Source organism: Myotis daubentonii, chromosome 16 (assembly GCF_963259705.1).
Source record: "Myotis daubentonii chromosome 16, mMyoDau2.1, whole genome shotgun sequence".
In the NCBI taxonomy this organism is placed as follows: Eukaryota; Metazoa; Chordata; class Mammalia; order Chiroptera; family Vespertilionidae; genus Myotis; species Myotis daubentonii.
In genome coordinates, this window is record NC_081855.1 from 17,168,939 (window position 1) to 17,186,106 (window position 17,168).

Consider the following 17,168-nt stretch of genomic DNA (forward strand, 5'->3'; position numbering starts at 1 on the left):
CATTCCTGGAGAAGTGACCCAGGCTTACAATACATATGGCCCTGTGGGGTGGAAGAGGACCTGGCTGTTTTTGCTCTCCACCCTAAAGCTAGAAGCCAAAACTACAAGGGAGTAGTCGTAGGGCCACAGGGAGAGACTGGACAAAAAGAGTATTTTGAGATGGACAAAACGTGAAGGATGGCTACTGTAGGGAAAGAACATTATGGAGTAGAGACAACAAAAAGGAGGTAAACCGCATGCAGAAGGACCGCCGTGAGCACTGGGGCCCTACTTGTTGTAGTCTCGAGCCACGAGTAGCAGATTTTCACGAAGAACACGCAGCTCCTCCGCTCGTTCAGCGACGTTCACCACATAATGGGGCGTCTCAAACAGCAGCCGCTCCCAGTAGTCAATCTCCACGAAGAGAATCAGCAGAGACCTTGGGGGGGTGGGGGGGGAAGAGCAGCGCAGCTGAAGGTGCTGCTCAAGGGCATAAGCGCCAACAGCAGTCCGAGGGGGCGCAGGGCTGGGCAGCACTGAGGCAGAGAAAGGGTCAGAAACAAGCAGCATCTCCAGGTTGAAGACACATGGCGTTGGCCCCTCCCCTCACTAAAGCAGCAGTAAAGGGGTTTGTGTTGCGTAAGGCATAAGCCCACCTATTCAAGGAGACAACAACAGAATAATTTTGGAAGCTGAACAGTAGATGGATAAGGAGCAGAACTGGAATCTTAAACTGGTGACGGAAACAGCTAAGAAGCCGCTCGGTTCCTGCTGTAGGATTCTCCGAAGGCCCAGGGGCTGGCGGCTTCAGGTGTTAAGGAAGGGCATGAAGGTGGGACTAAACCGGGAAACCAGGTGAAAGTTTAGGAAGCAGCTCTCCCCATGCCCCTCCCGTACTCTGCACAGTTAGGCAGGCGCCCTCTTCACCTCAACAAAAGACTGAAGGCTTCTTGCCTGGAGAAGGCAGTACAGAACCAGAGGGTCTTTGGACCGGACCCCAAGCCCAGCTGAAGGAGAGAGGGGTCGGTAAGTGGCCATGTGCACACTGTGTTAAGACCTCCAGCCTTCTTCTCCTACCCAGAAACCAGCACTCTGGCAGCTGGACCTACACCCAGAAACTTCAGAATGAAGTTTGAAAGATTGTTTTCTGAGGCCTCTGACCAGCCTAAGAGGAAAAGCGCCAAGATGATGACTTCAGTAATCCCCTGAAAACAGCCCCCCTCCCCCCGCCCCCCGCATCAGCCTGCAGGGAAGCTCACAGGAGTGAAATTTTAACTTGTCAGTCAACAGCACAAATCTGGATAATACCTTCCTGACGTTGAGCTGAAAGCTCCATGAGAAACTTTTTTCACAATGATGTTCAGGCTTTGCCAGAAGTTTGTCAATAAATTTCTGGAGTAAAAATTTTATTTTATTGACAAGTATACTTTATAAAAAGAAATAAATGTGGCCCTACCTGATTTGGCTCAGTGGACAGAGCATTGGCCTGCGGGCTGAAGGGTCCCAGGTTTGGTTCCGGTCAAGGGCACATGCCCGGGTTGCGGGCTCGATCCCCAGTGTGGGGCGTCGAGGAGACAACCAATCAATGACTCTCTCTCATCATTGCTGTTTCTATTTCTCTCTCCCTCTCCCTTCCTCTCTGAAATCAATACAAATATATATTTTTTAAAAGAAATAAATGTGGGAAATGATTTTTGCAAAATATTTTATGATTATCCTCAGACAAGTGGTCAGGCAGTAGAGTAGGAAAGTGAGCTAGCTGAGTTTACTGCTGACAAACCAGAATGAACTGACTCAGTGGAGAAAGTGCTATAGGACTGGGGAGGAAGGAGAAAGTGCAAGCCCCAGACACAAAAAACAAACAGATGCCAGTCTCCCACCCTGCTCTGGGAAAATTCCACTGCACGGAGGAATCTGCTGCCGACATAGCGATAACACAGCTCTTTTCAGCCAGGGTACAGACAACATCTGGAATATGTTTGCGATAAGGGCAATCAGTAAAGCTGGTCTGGCCATAAAATGTGGTAAAATCCAATTTGGACTTCAGAGTTCAAATATTTGGGATAGAAGGTGGGACAGTAAAAGCCCTTGTGAGATAAACTAGGTGCTATTAGGGACTGGAAGGCTTCCGTGACTAAGGGAGAGTCAGGTAATTCTGGGGACAATTAGCACATTTGAAAAGCATGCTCATTTCAAGATTTTATCTAGACATTGAACACAAAAGAATAAATTGGGAAAAGTAATTTGCACCTCCTTGGAGTTTTACTAGGCTTTGGAAAAGTTGAAACTCTCTTGGATTTCTTTACTGGTTTGATGAGCCCAGACTTTTCAAAATCCTTCCCTATGATCATGTTTTTCCCCCTTATACATTATTTACTGGATTGAGGCAGTTTTACCTTAAAACTACAAAACTGTAAAGCAGCTTATAACAAATCTTTCTAAAAACAACTGCCAAAGGACAGGAGCAGTTCTCTCTGAAAGAAGTGTCTACTTAATATTTGGGTTTCAGCTAAACCCAAGCCATAAATATTTGGCCCAAAGTTGCTTTGTAAACTCTACTATAAAGATTATGCATATGGAATTTTAGATAAATATCTGATGTATTCCTTAAGATGACCACAGCAAACAGGAAAATTTTATCTTAGCTAGATGAGTACAAGCTTAAACATTAGGTAAATATATCACTATGGAGGGAAGGGAACAAGATATAAGAAGTCTGGTTGAAATCTTCTAGTACAATAATCCAAAAATATATATGGAACCACAAAAGACCCCGAATATCCACAGTAATCTTCAGAATGAAGAACAAAGTTGAAGTTATCATACTACCTGATATCAAACTATACTACAAGACTATGATAATCAAAACAGCATGGTACTGGCATAATGGAAACATTTTTGAAAGACTCTGGATGTACAGAACAGTGTGCTTAATATGCTACTATTTATATTAAAAGCCTACTGTAGCCCTGGCTGGCTTGGCTCAGTGGATAGAGCATCGGCCTGCGGACTGAACAGTCCCGGGTTTGATTCCAGTCAAGGGCACATGCCTGGGTTGCGGGCTTGATCCTCAGTGGGTGGCGTGTGGGAGGCAGCTGATCAATGATTCTCCGTCATCATTGATGTTTCCATCTCTCTCTCCCTCTCCCTTCCTCTCTGAAGTCAATAAAAATATATATATATTTTTAAAAGCCTACTGTACTTATGTAGACACTAGAGGCCTGGTGCATAGATTTGTGCATCTGCGGGGTCCCTTCGCCTGACCTGCAGGGATTGGGCTGAAACCAACAGTCTGACATCCCTCTGTCTCTTCAAAATCTTATTATTGGTTTATAAAGCCATTTTTATATGATCCTGTTCAACCAGACCTCAAAAACCATGAACCCTATCAAAGCTGGGCTCCAACAGCCGCCACTGATCAAAGACTTTTCGCAAACCTCTTCCCCTTATCTTTACACTCAGCTTCTAAACTGCTTCCTTATCCATGTGGCTCAAACATCTCTGTCCTCACTAATGCCTTCGCCCCACCCCTCCGGCCTGACAGTCCACCAGATGACACTCAGCCATGAGGGCCATCTCCCCCGGTTAGGCTGCCCTCAGCTGCCCAGGACAGACACACTCCATTTCTTGTGTCCCTCGGACTCCATCTTGGCACAGGCCTTCTCTGGCAAAACCCCTTCTAAATTTGCCCAACAGATAAAGACAGTCTGTGAGTTAAAGTCAACGCTAGTAGCAACAGCCTAGAAATGTGTGAAATACCTCTTATTATAGGGCCTAGCTGATGACAAGCGGGAGCCAAAACCAATCAAATAAAAAGTCATTTCCTTCCGATCAGGAAAAAACTGTCACCAGAAGGTTTGTAATCTCTGTAGACAGATGCCTTACATAGCTCCCTCTTTATTTTTCTCTTCTGCATTTTCTCTTCTGTATATGGAAGGAAGCACCGCTCCCAGAGTAGCTATAACTATTCACTCCCGGGCGACAGAAGGCAGGGGCTTTACCGTTACATAAACTTCCTGTGCCTATCTTGGTTCCTAGCACGTGGAAGGCACTCACTATATATTGTTAAATAAGTAGTAAGTGAATTAATTACATTTTAAATAATTATGTGAAAAAGTCATAGTTATAAAGCTAAGAGGAGAGGGCATACTCCACAGCCCCACCAATTCTCAGGAAAGCCCACACCATGGCTCCTGGTTTGGGTGATTTAGCTGAGCCACCGTGGCCATCTAGTGGCAGAGCACCGACATCACAGGTTTAGTAGGTCAGTGGGGTTTCTTTTTTTAACCATTTCTTTTAAAGATAAAATATAAAATTAAAATTAGGAAGTGATAGGAAACATATTACAGTATAAGAGAGAGTTAGAGAGGATGGAGATAAAACCAAGAGATGGGAGTTAAACTCCTGGGAGAGTTGGGGAAGGGAATGGCACCAGAGACAGAGTAAGTAGAAGGAGTCAGATAAAGGGAGAAGGAATGGGTAGGGTCTTGTACTTGTCAAAGTTGACATCCAACATGCCCGCCTTCTCCTGGCTGATTCGTAACAATGGGGTGTCCAGCCGCCGAATGCAGTCCTTGTCCAGGGTTGCTGTCCAGTCTTGGAAGGTTTTTCGAACCAGTTCATCAATGGCCTGAACCATCTGCTGATAGGTATGTACACTCTCCTCTCCAGTCCCAATGTGGGGCAGGAAATGAGCGTTAGAAAGACACTGAGGAAGAAAGAGAATGGGAGGACTTACTTACCAATTCCTCCACGTTAACATCTCCCTGAGACCACACACACACACACACACACACACACACACACACACACACGCACCAGCAATATGTGTGAGGCCTGCTAAGGAGATTGATTTTGACTACTTAGTCCAGCAGTTTTCAACCAGTGTTCCTCAGCACGCTGGTGCTGGTGTGCTGTGAGAATTTTTAAAACATGCAAAACCTGACGAGTAGTCAGGGCCCTGGCCTCTTTTCCCTTAGACTGTCAAATTAAAAAATGACAACAGCTGTGCTTGCCTCGGCAGCACATATACTAACATTGGAATGATACAGAGAAGATTAGCATACCCCTGTGCAAGGATGACATGCAAATTCGTGAAGCGTTCCATACTAAAAAAAAAAAATGACAACAGCCAATACAACAATAATCGTCCAATGTGAATAAATCAAAATTGTACTTTTTGGGGGCAGATGGGCGAAAAATACACTTTTTGGTGTTCCACAGAATTTTAATAATTAGTTTATGTGTGGCATGAGATGAAAAAGGTTAAAAATCGCTTATTTAGAGGGAAGGTGGAGCAAAAAAAAAAAAGAGTGAGAAGACGAGACCAAGGCACGATGAAGAAATGGAGTAAATAAAGAAATAGAAGCACAAACATTCAGTTCAAGAAAAAAGTTGGGCCCTATCTGGTTTGGCTCAGTGGATAGAGTCTCAGACCGAAGGGTCTCAGGTTCGATTTCGGTAATGGGCACATGCCCGAGTTGCGGGCTCAATCCCCATAGGAGCAAGTAGGAGGCAGCTGGTCAATGATTCTCTCTCATCATTGATGTTTCTCTCTCTCTCTCCCTCCCCCTTCCTCTTTGAAATCAATAAAAATATTTTTTTTAAAGCTGGGGCAAGAAAATAAATTACAGGCGGTGAAGGATTTAAGAGGTATCAGACTGAAAACCAGTAAGTGCCCTTCCTCACTGAAGTCTGAGCCCACCACTTCTTAAGAAGCTTCCAATTGTCTGTAAGCTGCCTTATTCTCTCCCAGAACCAATTAGATGATGGCAGGTAGATAGCTTCAGACTTATATTCCCCAAACGTTTACGCTTTATTTTTCCGTTTCTTTGTGCCTATTCTTCTAGGGCAGCAGTTCTCAACCTGTAGGTCGTGACCCCTTTGGCGGTCGAACGACCCTTTCACAGGGGTCGCCTAAGACCATCCTGCATATCAGATATTTACATTATGATTCATAACAGTAGCAACATTACAGTTATGAAGTGGCAACGAAAACAATGTTATGGTTGGGTCACAACATGAGGAACTGTATTTAAAGGGCCAGAAGGTCGAGAACCACTATTCTAGGGAGACAGGTCCTTTAAGGGTCTTACCTATCCAGTTCTCTGGATTTTGAGGTTGAATAACTCTTCTTGTGGCCCAGCTTCTCAGATGCTGGCCCCGCTCCTCCTCTCCACCTTGACAGAAATGCCCACGTTCTACCATCCAGACTCACCATTGCTGCAAATCCAAGGCCATGGCCTGCCTCACGCGGAGCTGCATCTGCCACTCCCCTGGGCAGACTTAGTCTCTGGTCATGAAAACTCACTAGGGAATTTCTGGACGGGTCCCTCCCAGTATGTGGCACAGCCTGCAAACCCTACCGACGCACTACGGACAAGTTTTAGCAAAGTTCAGGCACTTACATTCATGACCCTGTCGATGCGACGCCGCAGGATCCGCACCCAGTGTGCCTGTCCAGAAAACTGGGCCATGTAGGGCTCCAGGGACGGCCATTTCCTGTTCAGCTCACGGTTCACGAGGGCCAGTTCACTATTAAACAACATGTAGAGATCCACCGCCTTCTTGTCATATGTTCGCTTGATAGCCTAATGGAGAAGAGAGAGAAGTTGACAATATGTCCTGGGGATGCGGGTTCCTCCAGTTACCCACCCTAGAGGAAGGCTACACCCTGCTGGGGTCACACTCCTTAGCGATCTGGAAACCAGGGGCACAGAAGAAAGAAGGGAGACCAAGGCAATTTAGGACACAGGAAAGAGCATGAATGGAGGCGGGATGGTGTCTGGAAGGCTCGTGAGGAGCTGAGGGAAAGCACAAGAGAACAAGGGGTGAGGAAGCAGGCGGGCAGCGACACCTCACGGGTTGCCAGCCTGTGGAAGGTATCCAGCAGCAGCACTCCGTGCTCTACGTCTCGAACTAACTCGAAGGCAGAAGTGATCAAGTTCTGGGTCATCACCTCCAGGTCCTTGACTCCAGCACGGAAACTGCATCATCAGAGAGGCATGTTGAAAGGTGGGTGCCTTCGCCTGCCCCCAGGTACACCCCTGAGTAAGAATCCTGTGTTATGTACTAAGATCTCCCCACGTGCCAGGCACTAAGTGCTTTACATGAATTAATCCACTTATTCCTTAAAACAAGGCAATGAGATAGGTCCTATCACTAACCTGAGTTCATAGACGAGGGAACAGAGGCTCTAACGGGTAGTCATTTGCCCAATCACATATCTACTGCGTGGCGGAAGTGGGCTTCCAGCCCTGAAAGGCTCCTCTGGAACCCTTCATCTCAGCAGACACTCCTTCCTTGCATTCGATCCTGCCTCCCTTTCCCTGATGTGTCACCTCCACACTTTCCTTGGTACGCCCTCACCACTCCTCCTAATCTTGGCTCCCCTGACCTCCCTTCCCTTGTCTGTGAAGAGTCAGCCTGTGGTTCTCTCACCGATTGTAGTCTTCATGCCAAGAGGTGTTCTTGACATCCAGGATGCCCCCGCGAACAGCTCGCAACATGTGCAGATTTTTATAAAAAATATCCTCAATCTCAAGCAAGTTCCGTGTTATCTGAGGCCCCTGGACGCCAAAGAAGCAAGGAAGGGGACCTTGCTTGCCATCCACCCAGCGGGCAAAATGGTACTGACAGTCACATACCTAAAAAAAAGTCAACGTCAGAATTCCTGCTCTCCTTTCTGAACTTGTAAGTCCTGTGCCCTTTGATTTAACTTAAAATGTCTAAAAACTAAAGAGGATCAACCAGATGCAAGGGGCTAGTAGGATGGATTTTGGCTGCAAAATAGAATAGGAGATACTAAGGCAGTGATAACAGGCAAAAGTCTAAAAGGATGGGGTGGTGGTAGGGCACACAGGGATGCAGGAGGAGCCAAGGAGGTTAAGTTCTATGTTTAGCATCTTCCCAACTCCCCCACTCCTGGGTGGGAATTCTGGAGTGTCTGCGGTTAGCTTTGATTTTCCTCCCCTCACAGTCTTCCCACCTCAATAAGGTCCTTGCAGCGTTGCACAAAAGCATCAACCTGAGCAAATATGCTGGTCTGGTCCAGGACCCAGCCCCGACTGGAGAACCTGTGTTAGGAGAGAGACGGACCAAATCAAAAAGCAGGAACACTAGATATCAACCTGCCTATGCAAAGCTAGAACTGGGTTCCTGGGTTCAGGGGGAGACTTAGAAATGAGACCCCAAGAAGCAACTTTCCTGAACCCCAAGAGAAAATGCAAGGTGAGAGTTACCAGCGAGGGGACGAAGTGCCTCGGTTCTAGGAAAAGGTTCATACGTAATGGAATTTCAGACTTTAGGGCCAAGAAAGGAGGAAAAGGCCAGGGAGGACTTCTGGAATCAGGGAGAAGAGGTGATTAGAGTGAGGAGAAAGAACCTAGGCTTAGGGGGCAGAATATCTGTATTCAGAGAGAAAACCTGGATCCACGTAGAAACTCACAGGTCTAGAAAAACATAATCCATAGACTTAAAAAAATAAGTGCAAGTGAAAGAAGTCAGAATCTACACTCTACAGCAGGGGAGGGGAGCGTCCAGCCGGCGGGCTGTATAAGGCCCAAAAAATCATTTGATCTGGTCCTGCCAAGGCAACCGCAGGCAGGACTCAAAATTCAACAAATCTGGGAGTTATTTCCACAGCAACATAAATTTATATTAATAAATGATATTAGTAAATGATATTATAAATATCTGAAAGGCCCTTGGCAGAAAAAAAAAGGTTGCTCTACAGGAATGAAGGGGGGAATCTACAGAATGTTAGAGGAGACACATCGTACTGGGTATGCATTTGCACGGCCCGCAGATAATGGTCTTTCCAGGCATGACAGCAGGAAATGCAGCCTTGTAGGTCCTCCTTGCTAGAAGAGACATAGCCCTCAAAGATGCGGTCCAGGGAGATGGCGTGACAGCATAAGCGGATGATCTCATTGCTCATCTGCAGGAGTCCCAACAGCCTCAGTTCACAGCGTTAGTTGCACCCACCCCCTTCTCTGAATCTCCCTGATGTGCCTCACATCTCAGCCTCCTACTTCCTGATTTGACTCCTGATACCCATCTTGCCTAAGTCCTCCACTGCTGGTGAACAGCCCTTCTGGTTTCATCTTCCTCCCTGCCTCAGCCCACCGCACAGCTGCACTGCCCAGCCAGCATTCAGCGTTTTCCCACACTTTGGTTCTGTCATCCCAGATGAAATGTGCCAGGTCCTGCTCCTCAAAAGCCAGTGTTCCTGCCCAGCCAGGTGTGGCTCAGTGGTTGAGCGTTGACCCAGGAACCAGGAGGTCACCGGTTCGATTCTGGTCAGGGCATATGCCCAGGTTGCGGTTGCAAGCTCGATCCCCAGTAGGGGCTGTGCAGGAGGCAGCCGATCAGTGATTCTCTCTTATCATTGATGTTTCTATCTCTTCCTCTCCCTTCCTCTCTGAAATAAATAAATAAATAAATAAATATTTTTTTTTTTTTTTTTTTTTTTTTTTAAGCTAGTGTTCCTTCCTAAACCTACCTCTCGCCCACTGCAACTTCCATCTTTGGAAATGAGAAGAAGAGGGTCTTCCCCTCTTGTAAACTCAGCCTGGGAGTCTGTCCTTCCTGCCTCCCTCCCCTCTTCTCCATCAACTCCTCTTCTCAAAGCTCCTCTTCCCACCTACTCTGCTTCCGAATGGAAGCAAAATGTCCAGCCCAGGCCCCAACTCTCAGAGCATCACTAACATTGATGACGCAGGCATAAGCTTTTGGTTCCTGACCTGAAGGGTGGTCCTTACTGTCTTTGCACCATAGATCTTCTCTTAAAGGAATTCCAGCTTCCTCGGGAAATCTGAAGACACATACCTTCCGGAAGAGGGAGGTCAGTCTCTCCCGAGTGTTATAGTGGGGAGAGTTGACCCAGATGATCCGGATGAGACTGATCAACTTAGGAAGTTTATTAGAGATGTCCTTAGGCCGCATGAAGGCCAATTCCTGGTAAGGTTCCTTCAGGATTGACAAAAAAGTCAGGTTTGACTGTGCTTGACAAGAGCCATCCTGACAGGAGAGAGAAACCAGATGTAGACTTATCCACTGGAAAGAACTGGTTCAAAGCACTTTTTATCCATCTGAACCCCATCCTGACTTGCCTTCACTGAGAAGCATTCCCAATTAACCCAACCCTACCTGGTACTAATATTGATTTTTATTCATTTACCAGTTTCTACAAAAGTATTTTTAGGTCTTTGCTCATGTGTGAGTCCCATCTTGCCCACTAGACTGAGAGTTACCCAAACTTGGTTTTTTGTCTGTTCCTCCAGTTTCTCCAGTTAAACTCAGCACTCTGCACAATGTAGATAGTAGCTGTTGATCAACTAACCAGACATCATTCCCATTTGTCCCCATAGTTCCCCTCACTGCCCTGTTCTCAACCAGGACTTTAGACTTCTCCACCTGGCTATGGTTCATTTCCCTTAATACCTAGCTTAAAATTCCACCAGGGGAAGAAGTCTTCTATCTCCATATTCTGCAGATTACATTGATCTTCTGTGTCCCCAAGGCTCACATAATCAGCTTGCCACACTATATTAAATTTAGTTTTAAGTGTTTATCTTTAACTCTCTTGGCTGAGCCACATGGGTTCCTCTTCAATCCCATGCCATCTAGTAATCCTATTTTGTGTAAGTCTTATGTTCTCCAACTGGATCCTGGGGGTTGGTTCATAGAGAGTACTCAATGTATTCTTGTCGGTTAACTAGTTGTCTCCCTAGCTAAACTACAAGCTCTTTGGGACCATCCTTTTGTTCTACTACTTCTATACTCTCCCACAAATACCAGTTCAAACACTGGGCTGGTCTATTTTGCTGTGGATGATTACAATGGCTCCCTCATCTTAGCACCCTATATTGTCCCAAGCACTGTCCACTTTCTGCTAAGTCTCCATCCTTTGATCCACCCACAAACCTGGATCTGCTGGGCCAGTTTCATAAAGGGTGCCAGGTAGGATGACTTGGCAAGGTGCAGGATGGACTCGATGTGTTTCACTCCCTCCTTCACCAGCTGTGAACTGATGCCAGACAGATCCATGCATCGGTTGCGCCAGAACTCAATCTCCTCCAAGGGACCTAGGTTTTCTCCTGTCTCCACCGTCTCCTGGGCACTGAGCACCTCCTTTATCTGCCGGGTCCAGTGGATCATGGAGGCTTCAGGGGAGAATACAAAATCTCTTCATTGCTTTACACTGCTCCCAGGTATGTCCTCCCCCCTCCACCCTGCATAGCCCTCCACACCCAACTCCTTCCTCACCATCTGGACTGCCCCCTTTCCTCCCCCTAGGGTCCCCGACACACTGGCAATGCCAGCCACTCACTCTCTAGCCGCTGCACCAGCTCTTTGTCCTTAAACACCACCTCAGGCTTCATGTTCATGGCCTCTGCAGGGATGTAGAGAACAGTGTGCCCCTCCAGTTTGTACCGAGTATCTACGGGAAGGATAAGACCATAGAACTTCACAAACAGGAGTGAGTTTATGTCACCCAGTTCCAATCATGTTTGATGAAGTATATGCATTTCAGGAGAGCAGGCAGAAGAAATTGATATCTATATATCTCAAGAGGAAAAATAACAGAAGGCAAGACGAAAACTTCACTGAGGTATAATAAGAGGTTGTCATAAAACAAGGTCAAAGATCCATGCCCTCAACACTCTCTTCTATATTTGCACACCCTCTCTGCCCCCCCAGCATCTACATTTCCCCCTACCCCACATGTACTCTTGGAAATCTCCAACTGTAAGTTTTGAGCAGGTCTGGCTAACCATTCTACAGCAGAAATCTGTATATGGGTTGGAAGACACATTCTGCACCCGGTTTCACTCATTCAACAAACACATACTGAACTGAGTACCTACTCTGTGCCAAGCAACATAGGTGCTCAGGAGGACCCTCTGACCTGCCTCATCAGCTCTACTGCTGGTGGGGCACTAGGCACGCAAGCCTTTCTGCTCACCTGTCAGGCAGGCCAAGAACCTGTGCAGATGAGAAGCAAAATGATTTCGAATGCTCTCAGGCCAGCTGGTGTTTGTAAAGATCTGAGGGGCATAGACACCACTGAGGAGGCGAAGCAGGGCTGGTATGTAGGCACCCCGCACTGTCCCAAACTGCACAGTCGTCTCAAAGTTTTGTGGGGTGATGGGAACCGGTGCTTGGCGGATGAAGTACATAATCTGGTTCTGGGTCTGTATGAAAGACAGTGAATAGATCAGACTTCAGTCACCAGGCCCAGCCTGATACCCAAAGGAATCTGAGGTTCCAGTCATGAAAGCCTAGCTGAGTTCTTTGTAACTTTCCCTTAGCACATCCTGGCCCTTCTCTAAATGTAAGTGCCATGAGGTGCTCCCTGTTCTTTTTAGGGACATAATAGAGCCCACACCCAGAGACGCAGGGAGGAAATGCAGAGAGCATACTTTGCGGATAGGGACTGTATATTATGTCCAACTTGGCTCCAGAACCTACCACAGTGACTAGTTCATAATAGTTGCTCAATAAATGTTGGACGGATGGACGGATGGATGGATGAATGGAATGAATAGAACAGAATAAAGCATTTTCAGATATAGGAAAAGCAGAAAGGAAAAAGACTGGAAGAAAGAGACAATTGTCTAGGATTTTCTATTTCAGTGACATATACTTTTCTGACAATTTTTCATTTATCCTTCAATTTTGTTTATGATGAGTCTTTGTTGTTATTTGCATTCAGAAATTTATCACTTTTATGTAGTCAAAACTTTTTAAAGTTTTTGACTTCTACATGCTTAGAAAGTTCATTCCCACCTGAAGATCAGATTCACCTTTTTTTTCCCCTTTAGTGTTTTTGTAACTGCTCTTTATAATTTAACATTTTTTAATTTTAACTGATTTGAGAGAGAGAGAGAGGAAAGGAGAGAGAAGCATCAATTTGTTGTTCCACTTATTTATGCATTCATTGGTTGCTTCTTGTATGTGTCCTGACCAGAGATCAAACCCACAACCTTGCCAAAACCGGTTTGGCTCAGTGGATAGAGCGTTGGCCTGCGGACTGAGGGGTCCCAGGTTCGATTCCGGTCAAGGGCATGTACCTGGGTTGCGGGCACATCCCCAGTGGGAGATGTGCAGGAGGCGGCTGATCGATGTTTCTCTCCCATCGATGTTTCTAACTCTCTATCTCTCTCCCTTCCTCTCTGTAAAAAAACCAATAAAATATATTTTTTTAAAAAAAAAAAAACCCACAACCTTGGTGCATGGGGATGACACTCTGACCAACTAAGCTACCAGGCCAGGCATAATTTAAGTAGTAAAACTGAAAATAAAGCACAAATGAGAAATTAACAATTACCCATCTTCCCACTACCCAGAATTAAATTTAGACATTTTGTGTCTTTTTTTAATAAGCAGTAAAGTTGCTATTTATTTTTTTAATCTTCACCAGAAGATATTTTTTCCATTAATTTTTAGAGAGTGGAAGGGAGAGGGTTGGGGAAGAGGAGAGAGAGAGAGAGAAACACCGATGTGAGAGAGACACATTGACTGTTTGCTTCCCACACATGTCAGGACTGGGGGCCGGGGAACGAACCTGCAACCCTTCAACCCTTCAGTGCAAGGGCCAACACTTCAACTACTGAGCCACACCAGCCAGGATTTTGTGTCTATTTTTTTAAAAGCTTAACTACTATTATTTTTGTTAAGTAATTTGCTAATTATAAATAACTGAAATAATGCATAAAGTTAAACAATGCATAAAATTAAAATGTCACCTGAAATTCCACCACCCAAGCAATGCTGTTAACACTGGGGAAAAAACAGTATTCCAAACATCTTTCTATAGTTATATAACATAGAAAAATAAAAGTTATTTCAAAATAGGATCATGATACTTTTTAAAGTATTAAATTTAATTTAATAATGTGAATATAAATAAAGGACTTGATTTTTAGATAAGTCTTTCTTTACCTATAAGAGAGCTTTCTTCATAAAAGACCTCTTAGTAAGGTTATGAGAGATTATGAAAAATATCGAGTTTAGTTTTCTCACTATCTATTTTAAATTCTATTGACTTACGCTTTGAAAGATAAGAACATTGACATTCTCATACTCCCTCTCATTTTCTCACCACTTTGCAATTTTTGTTCCAGTAGTATCTTTACCTTGTCCAAGTTGATAACATTCACATTCTATAGCATAACCATAATTCCCATGCTTATTTAGTATTAGTTCTTTATGTAAATGAACTGAATGTTCACAGATTCTCCATTCCTGAACTCTTCATTTGGTTTATTTCTTAATGAACTAAGTTTTTGTTGATGTCATTTTTGTTTTTTTAAAGGAGGGTTCTTTGGGTGGTTTTTTTCTTTTTTCTGTGTTTTTTTTTTTTCTTTTCTGATTTTACTTTTTGCTCAATTTATCAAGTATTCAATGGTAATAAATTTTAAGGACATTTCAATTGGCCATCTTAACCCAGGAAAACATAATTAAGTCTGTGACCTATTTAGAATGTATTTCAATATGCTAAATATATTTTTTCAGCTATCTTGAGGCATATTTGACAAATAAAAATTATATGCATTTAAGGTATGCAACTTGATGTTTTGATATGTCTACACATTGTGAAATGATCATCACAATCCAGCTAATTAACATGTCCATCATCTCACATAGTTACCATTTTATTTTTCTTTTATTTTTTTGGTTAGAACACTTAAGATTTGCCCTCGTAGCCCTGGCCAGGTAGTTCAGTTGGTTAGAGCGTTATCCCCAATACAGTAAGGTTGCAGGTTTGATCCCGGGTCAGAGCATATACAAGAATCAACCAATGAATGCATGACTAAGTGGAACAACAAATCAATGTTTCTATCTCTTTTTCTAAAAATAAATAAAATAAAAATTAAAAGCAAATATTTGCTCTCTTAGTGAAATTCAAGTACACAACACAGCATTATTAACCATAGTTACCATGCTGTATACTAGATCTTGAAACTTTGTCCCTCCCCCGCCCCAGTTTTATTTTGATAAAACTGACCTATAACATTACTCTGGCAACTACAAATCTGTAACCTGTTTCAATGAGTTTTTCCCCCTAGATTCCACATATAAGTGAGATCATATAATATTTATCTTTGTCTGATTTATTTCACTTAGCATAACAACCTTCATGCCCATCCATACTGTTGCAAATGGCACAATTTTCCTTCTTTCTCATTGCTGAATAATATTCCAGTGTGTATGCTTGTAGGAATCCTATATAATAAAAGGGTAATATGCAAATTGACCGAACAGCAGAACAACCAGTCGCTATGACATGCACTGACCACCAGGGGGTAGACGCTCAACGCAGGAGCTGCCCCCTGGTAGTCAGTGAGCTCTGGGAGCCTCTCCCACCTCCATGGCAGTTGGACATTCCCCAAGGGCTCCCAGACTGTGAGAGGGTGCAGGCTTGGCTGAGGGACCCCTCCCCCTCCACCAGTGACTGCACGAATTTTGTGCACTGGGCCTCTAGTGTGTGTGTGTGTGTGTGTGTGTGTGTGTGTGTGTGTGTGTGTGTATCCCCCATCAGTGTTTGCTTAGTCTGTTTCCATGTCTTAGCTATTATAAATAATGCTACAATAAACATGAGGGTTCAGATATTACTTCGAGAAACTGATTTCATTTCCTTCAGATATATACCCAAAAGAGGAACTGCTGGATCATACGGTAGTTCTACTTTAAAATTTTTGAGGAAATTCCACACTATTTTCCATAGTGGCTGCACCAATTTACATTCCCAACGACAATGCATAAGGGTTCCCTTTTTTCACATCCTCATGCACATTTGTAACTTCTTGTCTTTTTGATGATACCCATTCTAAAAGGTGTGAGGTGATGGTGGTTTTGATATTCATTTCCTAATGATTAGTGATGTTGAGCATCTTTTCATGTACCTGTTGGCCATTTGTTTGCCTTCTTCAGAAAAACATCTTTTCAGTTCTTCTGCCCATATCTTAGATTGTCATTTTGCTACTGAGTTATATGAGTTCTTCATATTTTTTGGATAATAACCTCTTAACTGATTTATGATTTGCAGATATTTTCTCCTACCTTAGGTTTTCTTTTCATGTTGTTTTCCTTCACTGTGCAGAAGCTTTTCAGTTTGATGTAGTTCCACTTGTTTATTTTTGCTTTTATGCCCTTTGTTTTTGGTGTCAGAAACCCTGTCCTATTTGACCAATATTTCCACATTTCCCCCTCCCTTCACCTAAGGAGATCTTTTTTTCTTTTTTTAATGTTTTTATTGATTTCAGAGAAAGGGAGGGAGAGAGATAGAAATATCAATGATGAGAGAGGATCATTGATCAGCTGCCTCCTGCACGCCCTCTATTGGGGATAGAGCCCACATGTGCCCTGATGAGGAATTGAACCAGTGACTTCCTGGTTCATGGGTCGATGCTCAACCTCTGAGCCACTGACAGGGCAGCTAAGTAGACCTTTTAACGGAAAAATGTTGTTTTCTGTGTTTCCCAATTCCATTCACTGAATAATTCATCCTTCCCACAGATTTTAAATGCCATTTTTGTAGAAAATGCTTACATATATGGTTCTGTACTTTCTATGTTTCTTTACTGTAGCTTATATAATATATATTCCTGCCCCAGTACAACTGTTTTTAATTACTGTAGCTTAATAAAAGACTTTCATTTTCACAAGTCTCCTCCAATACTTTCCTTCATCATTTTCTTTGTTATATTCATGCATTTTTCTGGATATATTTTTAAATCCTTTACACGAGGTATCTAAGGACTGTGGCACTTTGATTGGATTGCATTAAAATAGTACATTTTTTAGATGGAATGATCTTAATATAATATTAAAAGTCCCACTCAGAAACAGGGTATACCTCACCATATCCAAATCTTCTTTCATGGCCTTCAGCAAAGGTGTTTTCTTTCATATAAATCCTACATATATTTTGCAAATTTTTGTCCCTTTTGTGAATAAAATATTTTTTCATCATGTTTTGTAGCTGATTATTGCCAATATATAAGGGGAATCAATAGCCTGTGTTTACATTTAATATGTTTCACAAATTGTGTCATTATACAGGATCATGCTCATCTTCATTATCATTGTTATTTTTGTATGTGTACTGGCAATAACAGCAAAGCAATAGCCTTTTTCTTTTCCAACATTTTATTTCAAATTTTTCAAGCATATAACAAAGT

General features: G+C 43.6%; 1 protein-coding gene and 1 non-coding gene across 2 annotated transcripts in view; one reads left to right on the forward strand and one right to left on the reverse strand.

The window, feature by feature from the left end:
* Nucleotides 1–17,168, reverse strand: part of DNAH2 (dynein axonemal heavy chain 2) — a 107,495-nt gene that overhangs the window by 74,245 nt on the left and 16,082 nt on the right. Inside the window, exons 4-14 of the mRNA XM_059668738.1 lie at nucleotides 11,948–12,176; nucleotides 11,312–11,422; nucleotides 10,906–11,144; nucleotides 9,808–9,999; nucleotides 8,760–8,917; nucleotides 7,967–8,054; nucleotides 7,420–7,625; nucleotides 6,836–6,965; nucleotides 6,387–6,569; nucleotides 4,473–4,687; nucleotides 272–418 (exon numbers count right to left, since the gene is read on the reverse strand). Of these exons, the coding sequence (XP_059524721.1) occupies nucleotides 272–418; nucleotides 4,473–4,687; nucleotides 6,387–6,569; nucleotides 6,836–6,965; nucleotides 7,420–7,625; nucleotides 7,967–8,054; nucleotides 8,760–8,917; nucleotides 9,808–9,999; nucleotides 10,906–11,144; nucleotides 11,312–11,422; nucleotides 11,948–12,176 (1,898 nt within the window). The remainder of the gene's footprint in view (nucleotides 1–271; nucleotides 419–4,472; nucleotides 4,688–6,386; nucleotides 6,570–6,835; nucleotides 6,966–7,419; nucleotides 7,626–7,966; nucleotides 8,055–8,759; nucleotides 8,918–9,807; nucleotides 10,000–10,905; nucleotides 11,145–11,311; nucleotides 11,423–11,947; nucleotides 12,177–17,168) is intronic.
* LOC132219404 (U6 spliceosomal RNA) lies at nucleotides 4,987–5,092 on the forward strand. The gene has a single exon (XR_009449421.1). It is a non-coding gene; the product is annotated as a U6 spliceosomal RNA (small nuclear RNA).